The sequence below is a fragment of the Poecilia mexicana genome, unplaced genomic scaffold (genome assembly GCF_051168715.1).
Source record: "Poecilia mexicana isolate PSO_F unplaced genomic scaffold, ASM5116871v1 scaffold_16, whole genome shotgun sequence".
Taxonomy (NCBI): Eukaryota; Metazoa; Chordata; class Actinopteri; order Cyprinodontiformes; family Poeciliidae; genus Poecilia; species Poecilia mexicana.
In genome coordinates this window covers 14,138,502-14,154,840 of record NW_028263385.1, presented here as the reverse complement: position 1 = coordinate 14,154,840, position 16,339 = coordinate 14,138,502, and the positions used below count along the sequence as shown (strand labels likewise).

Here is a 16,339-nt window from a genome sequence, read left to right as displayed (position 1 = left end):
AGTTCCTTCACTTGGTATACATCTTTTTTTTATTATTACTATTACTTTTTATAGGTGGCAATTCTGTCTTTTCCTTGTACTACTTAATGATGCTACTCTGTATATTTCACTGTGAACCGTATCTCAGTATTCATGAGCCTTTGTCTAAAAGGAAAAACAAAACAAAAAAAAAAAAAAGGAGAAAAACTCTACCTTGTTTAATGGAGAACTACAACTGCCACTCGGAGTGGAAAAACTACAAATCCCACCCACGCAAATGACAGCAGGTACATAGCAATATGACCCTTGCTACTGGTGCTGCAGTAGCTCTACCGTAACAAGCAATAATAACTATGTATAGTATCGGGTTTCTGGGATCTCTCCAAGATGTTTTGTGTATATATGGTACGATTTGAGATTTCATCGAATCCCCCTTCCCTGCCAACTGACCCTGTTAATTGAGTTTGTATGGTTACCAATGCTCCTTTTGAATGGCATCCTTTTACACTCGAGAGTCTAATATAAATAAAAATAACTTCAATAACCTGTAAACAGCCTTTGCTTCCTTCTTATAACAAAACAGAGCGTCCGTCGCAGTAGATTAAAACAAGAAGTCCACGTTTATTATTATAAATGAGCATCAACAGCAGGAACTCGAGAGGTTCAGGATTAGTCACTAGTGTCCATCAGAGACGACGTTCCTACTTATTTGAGTATGCATAGTTCAGCGGGCGAGACAAAAAATACAAACATAAATACAGCATCCAGTCACAGAACAGCTTTGTTTGTTGCATGTGTTACAGATAGCTGAAAATGACCTGAATTTATTTGATAATTCATCAAAATAAACACAAACCCCACTGCAGATAAGACTCTGCCTGCATCGTCACGTCTTATTAGAAAAAAATAAAGACATAGGATGTACATTTTGATGGGGATTCACATGGGAACTATGAAGCAGGCTTAAAAACATTCAAGAATATTAATTTGTTCTGGCTCGATAACTTCAATCCTGCGACGCTGCTTTTCCTAATTGAGACATGGATCTATGACAGCTTTTTAGAAGAACTATCATCCCCTAACAAGCTCACTGAACACTGAGTGTGGGACATTTTCTGGTGCTTAGACCTGTCATCTGCAAGTACTTTTAATAACTTAGGTTTCTTTTTTTAGGCATTTGACATTTTCCTGGGTGAAAAAAAAAAATCTATAGAACTCTAAAACGTTTTCAGAATAAAAATTGGGAGCACACAATAATGCACAAAAGGGCCAAAATTATATCTCCGGGTTCCAAAATAAACGTACAACCTCACTTTGATAAATATTTCTTTGCAATTAGTAGTGCCTGCAGTTTTTTTTTTTGGAAAATATTTGCATAAAATTACAAGAATTGAAAGCCAAGTAGTTGGAGGACTGTGCAGTCTGAATAATATAATACAAAAACAACCGAAAAGGAGCCAATACTGTCACAATCTGGGAACTGGAGGAAGACCAGTATCAGAAAACTGGTTTTTGTTTCTGTGCAAAGGAGACTGGAAACTACAAGAAAAACTGCAATGAAAGCCTTCTGAAATGTAAAAACTTTCTTTCGGATCCCACATCTTAAATGTCAACAAGAACTAATTTAATAACCCAATCAGCTGTTCTCCCAGATAGAAATCTAGATGTTTCATAATGATTCTTGTCTGGGAAAGCGAGAGGCAGCAGAGCATAACAAAACACTTTCATTCAGTAGAAAAAGTTGTTTTCTTTTTCCACTGAAAATGATTGGCAGGTGTGTTTATGTGTATTGATTTTATCCCAAGCAAAGTCAACCCGGGCTGCCCACAGCTCAGTTCAACAGAGCAGGCAAGATCCGCCATCGTGACGATATGAACTCACAGGAGTCACAAAGTTTCCTGATTCGTAGCCACAGATCCTGCTTCATAGTTCAGCCATCCTGGTACACGTGTGCCTGCATGGGCAGAACCAAACACATTTACAACCTCACAAACCCCACTCCGCAGTGCATAGAAGAGAAACGACAAAGAGGAAAAAGACAACGCAGCTGCTTCACCGGCACGTCCTGATATGACCGAAAAGCACCCAAATCTGAGACGACGACAAAGAAAATCACCTCAGGACACGTTTACCTTCGTGTTTCAGTAATTAAGGTACCGTCAACACGGCTGTCCAACCATTAACACAGCCTACATGTAAAACTGCAAACACTTCAGTCAGTTCTCATGAGCGTATTTGTCTCAAACTACCCCCACTTCAGCTTCCTCTTTGTTTTAAGACACGGGGTCATACCAGAGGGAAATCTTCAACAGCTGTTACAATCAGAAACTTCTTCATTTCAAGAGTAAACTTCACCCTCTGCTTCTCTTTGGATTTTCCTTTATGTGTCTGTTAAGTGTATTTTAGTGCATTCCCTGAATACTTTTCTTTAATGAAGTGTTTAAAAAAAAAACAACAAAAGTCTGTAGTTTTCCCCGAGGAGTTTTGTTTTTCCAATACAAAATGGATCAGTTGTTTGGGCTGTCGGGGTTTAGCCATGACCCATCCTCCTCCACGTCCCGTCGGACCACCAGGAGCATCTCTGCCACTTCCTGGGACAGCTGCTCGCTGAGAAATGCTCTGCAAGAAAGCAAGAAAGGAAAGTGGTAGAAGAAGAATGCAGAGTGCAGAAGCAAAACAAAAGGAGTGAAGTAAGAGCCTTGTGATGGCTCGCATGGGAGTGACTCAGTTACTGAGACGGAGTTCAAGCAGGGCAACAAGAGCAAAGATTTGGCCTAATTCAGAGCGGGTCACATTCCTACCGTAGCTCTGCTTCTCCCCCGATGCAGGCGGGACCCTTCAGTTTGGAGTCCAGGTTGTAGTACTGTCCGTTAACTTGCCGGACCGCCAGCCAGTGCCGCCGCCGGAGCGGGAGGGACACGATGCCCAGAGACACTCGGGAGGGAACGTTGAGAATAAAACCCTGGACCTTTGACATGCAGAGACTCTGAACCGTCCTGCAGGTTTACAAAAGGCAGCGATAAATAAAAACATTCAGTGGTTCAGAAGAGTCAAAGTCCAGAACTAAATCCAATTAAGTCAGACGTTCAATTCTAGTTAGAAAAAAACAAAGAAACAAAATGGTTTGTGCCATGGTTTTTCTATCATTAGATGTGCAAAATCATATGTCCTTTTTCGTACCACTTTGCATTAGTTTGTAACAGAAAATGCCAATAAAACACACTGAAGTTTGGGTTTATGATGTGTAATAATAATAAAAAAAATATTAAACTGTTGCAAGGTACTATAACATAGTTATGGGTTGCTCATGCAAAAAGACATTTCATGACGACTTCAACCACTCACCTGCGTTTGTCCCACCACACGGCGGCCAGGTCTCGGCTCTGTAGTGCTGCCATGATCACGTTAACGTCGTAGTTTCCTGTGCCTAAAACTGACCGATGGGGGTTTACCACACACTGTGGAGCTAACCTGTGGAGAGAGGAATAAGTGATGAATAAAAACAAGTTTTTATCCATCTCCGATTCTTCTTTAAATAAGTGTTAGTTGTTTGTCAAAAACCCACCAGGATCATGACTCATTCTGCATCATGCTCCCTCAGGCTGAAGACCAACAATGTGAGCAGTGGTCTCTGCAGCCACAATGGCTTTATTTGTGCAAAGCAGCATCACTGTTTTCCCTGAAGGTTCCCCTTACATTTTCATAAGAGTGACTTTGTCTGAAATGTAGCAAATCCATTTCAGCAAGCACCATGGTTGTCCACTTAGTGGAGAGACAAGCTGGTATTTTCACCAATTTAAAGGCTGCCAGTCATCTAATTTACTCTCTGTTTGCTGTCCAGAGTTTGAGCCTTTAACACCAGAATGTGGATTACCTGGGAAACACGATGCCTTTCTGTGTCAGCAGAACTAGAGTTTTGAACACAGAAAAAGGAATAAGAACGAACTTGGAATCCAGAGATTCTAGTTTATTAGTCACTCTTTAGCTTATTTTTTTATAAACTATAGAGTACTCACTATTTAGACCAATATTAAATTAATTTTTAGATTGTTATGCAAACAGACTCCTATTACTGCAACCCAGAAAAGGAATTAGAACAAACTTAGAATCCTGAAAAACTACTTTAGCAACTACTTTTTAGACTCCTATCCTTCTAAGGAATTAGACCAGAGGATACTTACTTATCTACCAACCCTGAGTAGGAGTTTCTAGTTTACATACTTTAGATTAACAATAGATTATTTTTCTTCTTTTGGTTTGTTATTTTGTTTGCATTTCCTTTTAATTCCTGTAAAGCACTTTGTATTGCCTTGTTGCTGGAAATGTGCTATATAAATAAAATTACCTTTACCTTTGAAACATTAAAATCCCAAATTACAATAAAATGACCCCAAATACCAGAACATTTGAAAAGGAGGCTTCATTTATGAAGAGCAGAACCAAAGAGAAGAAAGATCAAACAATCTTGTCCATTAGTGATATCCTCAACTTCAACATCACTCTGTCCAGCTTTCTGGACATTTACAGACATTTAAAGAGGAGCGGCAAAAACAAAAAGATGATTTAAAAGTGCTTGCCAACAGCTGATGGTGTCATCCAGGAGACACTGTTGTGGCATATCATCTCTGATGGCTGGAAATTGAGCTGTCAGCATGTCATGCAGCAACAGTTCAGTCAGAGGCTTCATCAAACTTACAGGGACACTGACTGCTGCTGTAAATGTCTCCTGTCCACACCATCACCATCTACACTGACTCTTAAGATAATTGAGTAAGAGTCACAGCGGCATCTAATGAGGTACTGTTCAATTTGAACTGAATTTTGTTTGTTGTTTAATCTTAGACTTTCTGGTGATTAAAACTGCCATTCGTTGTCACAAAACGTCAGCTCTGATGTTTGTGTGTAGTGATGAAGTGTTTGTGTGCCAGGGTGAAGTGACTGGGTTACCGTTTACAGATGTCATCGGCTGTCTCCTTGGTAAACACCCGCTCCTGGAGCACGTTGTTGAGCGCATGTATGGCGCACAGCTCCAAGCGCTGCTTCTCGTGAAACACCTCCCCGTCGTTCATACTAAAACTTCAAACACACACAGAGAGAGAGAGAGAGAAAGAGAGAGAGAGAGGGAAAAAAGTAACGTTTTAGAGAAGTGTTATACGTTACAGCTCTTCTCAAGCTAGTTAGCATCTGCTTACCCTGACGCCGAGCCTATTTGTGACAGCCCGCTGATTGTACTCTGTTTTCGGCTGCAGGCAGTCGGGAAAACAGCAGCAGAGTGGACTATTATTATTCAACAAAAGCCAAATGAAACCACTGACCTGCTGATAAAGCAAATCCCTCAAATGATGCTGGAGTCTAAAACCGGAAGTAGAGCTCTTGTTGTTGTGATGCTGCTGTTGTTGAGAGGTTGTCACACACCCCGAACACAGCGGTAAAATAAACTCCCCCGGTGTCAAATAACAGATTTAACCCACTGGAATAAATAAATAAATAAAAAAACTAAAAACAGTCGATGAAGCTAACTTACGACTTCCAAAGATTGCAACTCCAAAGAGCGTGACAGTAGTGCCCTCTAGTGGTGAGTCTTGTGAAGTGAAAGATTTCGACCATTTGGAAAACAACCAGATAGATAGATAGATAGATAGATAGATAGATAGATAGATAGATAGATAGATAGATAGATAGATAGATAGATAGATAGATAGATAGATAGATAGATAGATAGATAGATAGATAGATAGATAGATAGATAGATAGATAGATAGAATGTCAGAACAACAAACAGTGTAAAAATAAGATAAAATTAAATAGAATAAACATTTATGTGGAGAAATTAATGTGTAGCAGAAGCACATGAAGATAATATTTTATGTATTCTCTATTCTGTCTTATCCTATGCTATCTATTCTATAATTGTAAACTGTAATTTAAAACTTCATAGAGTCCAAATGAGTTAATTTCATCTGATTGGATGTGATTTGGAAGGGAACAGTCTTATATAAAGTCTTACACACAACAGTGGAAATCAGAACAGAAGCCGAGCTACAAAGTCCCAGCCGTTGTCTGTAGACATCTGAGACAGATTTGTCCTTTCACACAAGAATACAGACAACTCCTTGTGTTGTTAGTTTATTTTTCTAATTACTTTTTAAAAATAGCCTTTGTTTTTTGTTTTGTTTTGTTGGATTTTTTTTTACCTTTGTGTTATGAAGCACTATGCGTAGAATTTTGATGAAAAAAATTAATTGAAAACATTTTAGAAAAAGGCTGTACGTTTATTTATATATATAAGACTAGTTTTCTTGGCAGAAAGACTCACTGCAGGGCTGTTGGATGAGATTATGAAACACTGGACTTTTTGGTACAGGTGTGGAAATGGACTTCTGCTCCTTTTAATGATTGCAAAGACACCTAGACTGAGTGGGAAGTAAGATTACAAAAACCAAACCAGAACCATTTCTGTCTCACTTACTGCAACTCTATGACTTAACTCTCTTATTCACTCTTATTCTTATTTTTCACATTATGTAATTTTTAAAAATTCATTCTTTTCAGTGGCACATCTCTTGGATTATGAATACAATATTTCTATTCTAATAACTGCACAGTATTTTAGGTTACAATCTTGCTCAGTACATAATTACTATCATTGTTGTTACTGTTAATCTTGTTTTTGATCTATTTTTAACACTTTTTGAGCTTTTATCAGTGTCTTCAGAATGAGAAATAATTTTACATAACTTCTGGTTCTGAAGACATTAAAAAATACATATCTGATATATTCTTTCTCTCCGGAAATTAACGAATATAAACAATTTTAGTAGCTATAGCTAACCTAAAACAAGATAATTAGATCTAATTCAACTTCATGCTTTACATGTTTGAATACATCTTTTTATGATCATTTGTTTTATTAGTAGTTTGTATTTATCATAGTAGTTAGCTTGAGAATTTAAAACTAATCTTATTGATTTTTGAACAAGTTAAGTGAGGAGTGACATAATTTTCAGTTTTAAGTTATGTCTTCTGATCCAAATCTTCAATTCAAAAATACTTTATTTATCTCAAAGGAAAGTTAAATGTTGTTGCAACTCATTTCATTCAAATATCTTCAGAGTCATTTTGCATGGTGGGCAGGAAGGACCTCCAGTAACAGTCAGTCTTGCAACAAATCTGCAGAGACCTCTGACTGAGGACAGTTGATGTAAGACAGGTCATTTTCCAGCACAGAGATGATATTCACAGTAATATGTCCTTGATGACACCATCCGTTGTTGGTAGGCACTGCTAATCCACTTCATTTGCATTTGTTACTCCTCTTTCTTTTGAAGCGTATGGTCAGTGATTTGATTCGTGCCAATGATGATTAGTGGAAGAAATTATTTGAACTACAAAGAAACGCTGGCCCTCGGTAAATTTGAAGAATTGCGTCTGCTACTAACAGTTGCTACACATTAAATCTTATACAGTTATACAGCATAATCAATTAAGATTTAATGCTTTGTCAACTGCATAATAATAACACCATGTGAAAGGAATAATAAGTAATTACTGTTAGGTTTACCACTTCAGAATGTCACGTATTTAACAAAAACAAATATTTTTGCCCTTTTTAAGCATAAAAGTAGAATACTGATGCTTGGTTTTAAAATCATTGGCCTGATTTAAACGGTATGGTATGGAGACTCCACACTTGAGATTTTTAGGCGCCGCTAACTTATGCTGGTGTTTAAATGATGCTGACCCTGTATTGATCGGGGTTTGTAAGTTTTTTCAAAAGAACCAATGACTGAAGAGTAAAACTCATGATTTTAACTTTCTGAAGCTGATAGGACCGTCCTCTATGATGAAACGATAATTCTGCACCATGATTGGCTAAACCTTTCTGACGTATCACGTAACCAATCTTACCATTGGTCAGCGGCAGTAGGTTAAACCGTAGAACGTATTTTTGTTCCTGTGTCAACGTATAGAAGAAGAAAAGAAAAACAATAACGTCCGAGGCAGGCTTAAGTTTTCATCACAGACATTTATTATAAAAAAATAATAGAAAAACTTCTTTATATCTGACACAAACCATACATTCGTCGTCCTTCTCGAAGATGGTAAGATTCATGACCGAGTCTATTGCTAACAGCTAGCTGCTAGCTTGAGCCGACATTTACTCGTCGAAGGCACTCCTAAATATATCTTTTTTTTTTTTTTTTGTTGAAATGTGTGTTTTAATAATAGGATAACTTTTTCATTTAGTCAAATCAGTAGCGGGATTTACAAAGAAACTGGTAGTTTTCCAGCTGTTAAGACTTGATACTAACTGTCCTAAGCTAGGGTTTGCAATGCTAACCGTTTCCTATAATTAACTTTCTCTAAGAGATGCTCAATAAAATAATTTACAGACAACTTACCTTTAATGCTGAATTATAATGTGTTTTTCTTAAAAGGTAAGAGCCAAATAGACAGATAAAGCTATTTTAATCTTTTGAAAAAACTTTGTCTTGACCGCTGGCACAAGAGATTCAAAACTATGTCTAAGATTAGTGAAAATACATTGAGGTGTAAAACAGATTCTGTAGTCAAACTAAATTAACTAAAGAGTACTTAAGGAAAAGGAGTGTAATGAAATGCTGCTGATAGTTTATTTCATGCCAGATTGATATAAATTATAACTTGAAAAAGACGGTCTTTTTCAAGTGAACTGTCAATGGAAATACGTTTTAAGTAGGAAAGACTGTGGCAAAATCTCTATTTTTGAGAATAATTTCTGTGTTAAGACCAGTGGCTTTAATAAAAATGTTTTTGCTTCTTAGCATTAAGTGCCATGTACTCAAAATTTGTAAGCTCTGAGGAACAAAATGTTAGATCTTCTATCATGTCAGAGACAGAAGTCTTAATATTGGCTTTTGCTTTTGTTATCTAATGGACATTTAACTACATATGCACAAATCAATTCATCCATAAATCAAAATGGTCCTGTTTGTTTACCTGATTGGTATGCTAAATGCTAAAAAAAATTCACAATTTTTTTTATCTAAAACTTCGTCAATCAACAGCATATATTTTCAATATTTTTTTTATTTCAGTTTAGTAAAAAATAGATTAAGGTCAGAGCCATATGTTGTAATTATTTCATCGTTCCTTAATTTTCTGTTTGATTTTGAACTTGAACATTTCTGAATCTGCTGCACATTCCCAAGGTTGGTTTTTACTCCCGAGTAGAAAAAATAAAAATCACAATTTAAATAATGGTAATAATAATTTTTAATCTAAACAATATGATGTTGCCTGGCACTACCACTTGTCCAGCAAGGTTGTAAGTTCTTTAGGGATTTTAAAAATGTATTTACTTGCTTTCTAATGGGCTTACCTTATTGCACAACTTCTTGTTTGCTAAAGGTTTAATAATCTTTCTCTTCAGAACTCTAATGTAGAGAATTTGCCCCCCCACGTTCTGCGGCTGGTCTACAAAGAAGTGTCCGCTTTGGCTGCAGACCCCCCAGAGGGCATCAAGATCTATCCCAGTGAAGAAGACATAACTGAACTTCACACGTCTATTGAAGGACCAGGTAAAGTTTGGAGTGTAACCTCTTCATAGAAATAGGAATTTTCTGTTTGCATTTATTTGTTTAATTCTTTGAAATTCTTCCCTTCCCTTTTTAAGGTAGCCATAATCTTATTCAGATTGTGTATCATACATCAGCTTTGATAATGGCTCATAGAAACATGCAGTTAACTACAAAGTAGAAAAAAATAATAATAACATTAGAATTTTTTATTGTAATTGTGTAATATCTTAATCTTATAGTTTCAAAAGGGAATTTATTATTGTTATTATTGTTAACTATGTACATTACAAGACATGAGAAAAAGTTCCTCCGTAACCGTAGTGAAGCAAAAACGTAAAGCACAAAAATGACAGTGCTTTAGAAAAGTATTCATAGTCATTCAACTTTTTCAAAATATGCACCAAAAACTTCAATATATTCGATTCAAAATACAGCCTAGGAATTATGTAAATACAGTCTACCTATGACTGATTTAATCTCAGTATTAATTCAACTGTTCAGCAAAAGCCTTCAAAATTTTGTTGGAGATCAAAAGGCGTCATGAAGACGAGGGAACACGCAGACATGCAGGGAAATGGTTATGAAGCTTTTAAGATCTTGTTCAGTCATTGCAGAACAGGAAAATATCAGATATAGTATTATTTATGGGTAAAGTAACTTGGTAGCAAAAAAAAAACTGATTTTATTTATTTATTTTTTCCTTTGCAAACATTCTGTGCAAAAAAGCATTACGATGACGTTAGTCTGTGCAACACACACAAAAAATAATAATAATACTACCATTAATCTGCTCCTATTTTTATCATGTAAGTACTTAATTGGTGTTGTCTGAGTCACATTAAATAGATGAACGACAATCAGTGGCCTCCATGTTATCTCTGTGCGTCTATTTTCTTTTCCCCTGTTCCTTTGAACCAAGAGGAGGCAGATCAGATATTTCACTCCTTCACACAGCACTCTGCATCACTCTGTTTGTAAGTCTGTGATGCAGAAAGTGATATCAGAACCTATAAGATTATAGGTATTTAATTTTGATTGATTCGCCCCCCACCCCCCTCAGCTGCAGCTTTGTGAACCTATTTGTTTTTTTGGAGGGTAAAACATTTGTACAGACTGGCTTTGACACAGTAATGAGATACATGTGCATGTGATGAATTCTTTATACTCTGGCAGAGGGGACACCATTTGCCGGCGGCATTTTCCGAATGCGACTGGTCCTCGGGAAGGACTTCCCTGCTGTTCCACCCAAGGGGTATTTCCTGACCAAGATTTTTCACCCAAACGTGGGTCACAAGGGAGAGATCTGTGTCAATGTGCTGAAGAGGGACTGGAAGGCAGAGCTCGGCCTCCGACACGTCTTACTTGTAAGGTTTTTTTTTTTTGTTTTTTTTTCTTCTTCTTGTTAGAACCTGAAATTAATTTACAGTTATATGACAAAAAGAAAAAAAAAAAAAAAAAACAAGGTTGAATTTACATCCATTGCTGTCATGATTTTTAAAAACTTATCGTGTGAACAAGCATATTCGTGTGTGACGCTTACTTTAATTTAATTTCTTATTTAATGGAAACAAGGCTATTGTGAAATTGCTTTTTTTTTTTTTTTTTTTTTTTTCAGCATTAGAAAATAGACAAAGATCTTGCACACTTTTGTAACGGAAACACATCTACGACATAATTCTAAAACTTTTGCTTTCTTTCCCCCCCAAAAAAAAAAAAGACCATCAAGTGTCTTCTCATCCATCCAAACCCTGAGTCGGCGCTAAACGAAGAGGCTGGCCGCCTGCTGCTAGAGGATTATGCCGAGTATGAGTCCCGCGCCCGTCTCCTCACAGAAATCCACGCCATGGGGGGGCCGGGCGGGACCTCTGGGGCTCCTCAGGACCCTAACGACGGCCCACAGCCAAAGAAGCACGCAGGTGACCCCATGAAGAGAGCGGGGCCCAGCGTGGCAGCAGTACCAGCAGCTCTGGGTAACGGAGCTAACGGAGCCAGTACCACCAGCAGCAATAGCAACAGTAGTAGTAACACCAATAATGTAGCAGGGAAAAAGAAAGCAGATAAAAAGCGAGCTCTGAGGCGACTTTAATACCTCGGCAAAATTTCTGTACGTATGAATGAGAGCGTGAGTGTAAATATAAATATTGAATTGTGTTGACAGAATTTTTTTGTTGTTTTTTTTTTTTTTCTTCTTTTTTCGGACTCTTACTAGACTGTCCCTGTTGTACCTCTCTGTTTTGCCTCCAGTTCATTTTATCCTCTGCAGGTTTGTTAATTACTTCCATACCTGAAGACACTGAGAAGCTTCTGGATACAGATTTTCAGCAGAATAATTCCAGTTATCTGTATTCTTCCTTTGAGCCAGTCTGACGGAACTACATCTCTGAAATACAGCATTTAATGTCTATTATTGACGCATAATTCCTGTTGTTTTGGACTTCATCAGGTATTTTTAAAGTGTTTCTTGCTGCTGTGGTGGTACCGTGTACTGCACAGCCCCGCCTTGTTATCGAGCCTGAACTCGGACGAAGTTTTCAAATTGCGCTCAAGGGATTTTTATGGAAAATTTGCTAAGAAAAAAAAAAAAGAAAAAAAAGGTACACAGGTTCACTATCGGGATAGAAACGATGCTAGTGCACAGAGCTGAATTTTTGTAACCTGTATTTTTCATATCATGGTCTACATGTGATAAAGGTATGGAAGAATTAACACTGGATTATAGGAAATCTTGTCGTTTTCTTCTTTTGTTTTTAAGAAAGAAAAAGAATATTTTCACTGTACAGTATTTTCAAATCTTTGACATGTCCGCACTCGGCTGTGTTGTGGTTGTGTGTGAAGATGTAGAGCAGTCACCGTGAGGGAGCAGGGTAAGCTGGTAACTTTTATAAAAAAAACATGCAAAACAAACGACAACAAAAAAAAAAAGAAGAAAAAATCAGCTTGATTTACATCCGGTGAAGCATAGTTAGCATCTACTCTTTCCCACTACTGAAACTTCTGTAGTTTCCCTTCAGAAACTACAGAAGGCATCCATTGTTGGCTCGAGTTTCCTCCTCAATCACAGCACTGGCAGCGTTTCTTGGGCAGATTTTGTGCTGTTCTAAATGCATGTGAGGTCCACAGATCCGGAGGAAATGCTCTGAAAAGACGCCTGTGAAACTCCTGCTATGGGATCAGCTGACGGCTGGATATTTTGTGTCCATTTTAAATTATTTGAAATAATAAAACATTGAAATATGACAAGTAAAATTAAATCGAGTCCTATTTGCTGTTTTTTATTTTTGTTTCATTGTAAAACAATTGAGTGTATCGCCAAAGTTTTAAAAAGATACAGATGACTTTGTGCCACTAAGCAACAGTCCAGATAGTTTTCCTCCTGGCTCAGGGAAGAGTCTTCTGCATCGTTTGTAGCCTATGTTTTGGATTCGACTGCGTTATGGTTCTTAATGTGCCAACTTCAGACTTCATTCCTAAATCTACAAATTCCTCTCAAGACTGGTTCTCTGTTGCAGGTGGATATTTTCCTTCCACTCAACTTTCATTGAATGTGCTTGGCTACAACATAGTAAATGGGATGTGACACTCTGAATTTCCAATATTTACCCTTTTCGTAGTATTTCTGATACACTGAATGTTTCCATTATCAGTAAAACTTAAAAATCAAAATTACAATAAAGTTTAACTTTATAAAATGAGTGACAAAAATATAGAGCTTTTTATATTTAGATTAAAAAAAAACTTCTTTTATCCCAAAGGGAAATTAAATAAATTATGAGATGTAACTGTGTACCATGAGGATTAAGCTCAGCTGGTTCGACATGGTTCTAATAACGTGTCCAGTTTTATCTTGTGATAACTGCCCACCATACAGGTCCAGTCCTCCTATGTGTGTAAGAGTGATATTTTCACTGTCTGGCAATATAAATTAGCGCTCTGTTTTTGTTTAGAGTGGTCTCCTGCTCTGATGGAATAATCATTATGAGGAAAAGACTAATTGCATCCACCCCTGCAAACTAGCCGGTGAAAGTGCACCCGGCAGAGCGTCATTGGACCATAATTGCGGACTCCACCGGCCTCTGCCTCAGACATGCAGCAGCCCACCCACCTGTGTAGAAATAGCAGCCTGCCATGCAGGTAATTATCAGGCCCTTCTTAGGCACCTGGGGCTCCACATAACCCCCGTATACATCCCCCTGAGCTCAGTTTTTTGAAAGTGCTTACCTCGTCCACCAGCTGGTGTCCACCTCCTTTGGATCCTCATGGATAAACCCGGGGGCCCACACCTTTTATTTCAGGAATTATTCTAATCAAGAGTGATACTGTAGGCTGGGTAATCCATTTGTTTTAGTATCATGACTCATCCAGTAAGCCTGATGCAAATTATTAGTGAAGATGCTATTTTGTTTTTCTTGTATATATAGATATATATATATATTTTTTTTAAAGATATTTTCATTCATCTTTCTCAGGATCTGATGATGGCGAAGTCAGTTTCACACTCTGCCATTTCCGACCAGTCTTCCCCTTTACTGGTTTTCCAGGCTCTCCCGTCCCACACTTAAAGCAATGTGAACTGTCGGTGTGGAGCTCAGAGTCTAATTGACAGTTTCGTTCACGCTCCAGTGTTAAAGCTTTTGCGCCAGTCCTCTCCCCGCACCTCACCCGTTTTCATCGCTTTCATAATTGCCACCAACATAATGACACAGTTGCTGTGGCAACCGTGCCTCTCTGTGTCTCTTTTCTTCCTCTCCGCCGTGCGCACACACACGCAAAGCAATAGAAAATAACACGCAAACACAATCTCTGGATCTAGATTTTACATATTTTTTAATTTTCTGTTTTTACCCCCCTCTTGCTGGAGTGCGTCTGATTTGTTTTATTTTTCTTCAAACAACAACAAACTAATTTAATTTTTTTAAAGAATAAAATAATAATAAAAAAAGTTTTAAACAAATGTATTTTTCATGTCATAATGTAGGGTCACGCAGTTCAGCAGGAGCTAATTAAATGGAGATGAACGCCACCAGTTGAATGGGCCTGCTGACCGTCAGCATCCAGCAGCCTGGAGTCGGGTCTCATCAGCGTTCAGCCTGACGGACCAATCAGAGCGCTCCGCCACTGACGGACCTCCGTGAGGCCAGGCGCAGTTAGTTAGGCACCGACACCAGAGGAACCAGCGTCAGTCAGTCAGCTCCAGGTTCAGAAAGTTAAATTCACACTTTTGCGCGTTTTCCCCCCTCCCCCTTCCTTGGATAGTAATTCTGAAATTTCCACTGCGGGGTTTAGATGAACTATCACATATTTGAGAACATCTGAGAACATCTCGGTGGGTTTTTTTTTTTAATCCCCCCTCTTCTTTTCTTGTCTACCTCTGGATTATCAGCAAGCCTGCTGGAGAAGAAAGAAAACTGAGATCGGAAGAGCTTTTGGAACCAAACAAAATTAATAATAATAATCAAGTCAAATAAAACAAGTGGCACATCTAGCAGCAGCGGTTCAATCTGTTCTCATCATCTTCTGCCACGATAACAGGCTGCCATCAGAGGAGCGCGGAGATGTACAGTGCGCAGGCTCTCCACAGCATCAAACCCCAGAGCAGCGCACAGGTAAGACACGACATTATGCACCTTTTATTACTGCAACATCACTTAACGATTAACATCTTTAAAAACGACTCGGTACTTTCTGTGTCTTTGTATGTGCACGAAAATGTGAGTTTGTGCGCGTCTGTTAGGCTGTCAAAAAATAAAATAAAATAAAAATTATACAAACAACAAGAAAAGGCATTTAGATAAAAGCTGCGCCACACTGTCACATTTTCACGTTTGCTTTTATTCCACGGGTGTCTTTTTTTTTCATCATTTGAACGCTTTAATCGACACCACTGCGGCGTTATGAACATATTAAAAACCATTCATAAGACGCACACACATGTACGCACACACCGGCACGGATACACCCCCGCACTTTTAGCCTGTGCTGAATACATGCAAGTCATGTCCGTGCAAGTTGCAACTTATTAACCTAATGAAGGATGGAGAGCTGTCTGAGGAGCGGGGTGTCCAGTTCAATCGCCTGGTGATGCACAGGCGTTGCGCAGCACGTATTCACTGGTAAAGAGTCCCTCATCCGCGGCTGTCACTGTAATTAAACGTCTCTCAGATGCACAGTGATTGTATTCAGGATGTTTTCACCCACTGACATCACAGTGCGCTCTCTGTGAGTACAAGGAGGAGGGGGGGCGTGGGGGGAAGTGGCCATTTTGTTTCATTCCCAACAAACACCTGTTGAGAATATTGTATGCTAAGACGTGCAAACGCTCTCTTCCGCAGTGGAAATGATGGAGCCCCGTTTGCTGTGTTGCAATTTAAAGGTGGAATGTTTTTGCAACTGTTGTGGCCGTGCAAACTCAGTGGAGGAGGAAGAGGATAGTGGGGTGGGGGTGCATCTTCAAGGCTGTGAATGTATATGTGCACCCTACAACCTTTGGCTCCCATCTACTGCAGCACCCAGAGGAAGGCTTGAGTCACTTCACTGGAAAATAGCACAGCGAAAGACTTGAGGAGGTGCATTCAGATTTATCAGATTAAGTTTGAGAAAGAAACATCTGTGCAGCTGCAAATGCACATTTTCTTTTGAACGTCTGGTCTGACGCAAGTGGAGTTGCCGAGCCGATGTGATCATGACATGGGTATCATCTTGTCGAGAAAGAGATGGATAGATGTGACTTTGGAGTCTGATTTTTATTTTTTAACTAAAAGGTGTAGATTGGATTCTGCCTCCTTTCCCCCACCTTTCAATTC

The 16,339-nt window shown here is 38.5% G+C and overlaps 2 protein-coding genes across 3 annotated transcripts; one reads left to right on the top strand and one right to left on the bottom strand.

Annotated features, from left to right (window-relative positions):
• Positions 1 to 580: 580 nt before the first annotated feature.
• Positions 581 to 5,558, bottom strand: josd2 (Josephin domain containing 2). Of its 2 annotated transcripts, none has more exons than XM_014999700.2 (5): positions 5,172 to 5,558; positions 4,927 to 5,055; positions 3,325 to 3,450; positions 2,781 to 2,975; positions 581 to 2,598 (listed from the first exon to the last, which is right to left on the bottom strand). In XM_014999700.2, exons 2-5 carry the CDS (start codon positions 5,046 to 5,048, stop codon positions 2,487 to 2,489), a joined length of 555 nt encoding a protein of 184 aa, XP_014855186.1. In that variant the 5' UTR covers positions 5,049 to 5,055; positions 5,172 to 5,558; the 3' UTR covers positions 581 to 2,486. The 2 variants fall into 2 exon arrangements, with proteins under 2 accessions (XP_014855186.1, XP_014855187.1); XM_014999701.2 differs by having other exon boundaries at positions 5,295 to 5,558.
• A 2,312-nt stretch (positions 5,559 to 7,870) lies between these two features.
• ube2s (ubiquitin-conjugating enzyme E2S) lies at positions 7,871 to 12,790 on the top strand. Its single transcript, XM_014999702.2, has 4 exons — positions 7,871 to 8,081; positions 9,392 to 9,539; positions 10,713 to 10,903; positions 11,257 to 12,790. The coding sequence occupies exons 1-4, from the start codon at positions 8,079 to 8,081 to the stop codon at positions 11,623 to 11,625; spliced, it is 711 nt and encodes a 236-aa protein (XP_014855188.1). The 5' UTR covers positions 7,871 to 8,078; the 3' UTR covers positions 11,626 to 12,790.
• Positions 12,791 to 16,339: the final 3,549 nt, after the last annotated feature.

Coding starts and splice junctions, on each gene's coding strand:
- josd2 (XM_014999700.2), bottom strand. CDS start 5,048: ATGAACGACGGGGAGGTGTTTCACGAGAAGCAGCGCTTGGAGCTGTGC. Junction 3,451..4,926: donor GCCGATGACATCTGTAAACG/GTAACCCAGTCA, acceptor CTCTCTCCACAG/GTTAGCTCCACAGTGTGTGG. Junction 2,599..2,780: donor GGGGGAGAAGCAGAGCTACG/GTAGGAATGTGA, acceptor GCTTTCTTGCAG/AGCATTTCTCAGCGAGCAGC.
- ube2s (XM_014999702.2), top strand. Junction 9,540..10,712: donor CACGTCTATTGAAGGACCAG/GTAAAGTTTGGA, acceptor ATACTCTGGCAG/AGGGGACACCATTTGCCGGC. Junction 10,904..11,256: donor GCCTCCGACACGTCTTACTT/GTAAGGTTTTTT, acceptor AAAAAAAAAAAG/ACCATCAAGTGTCTTCTCAT.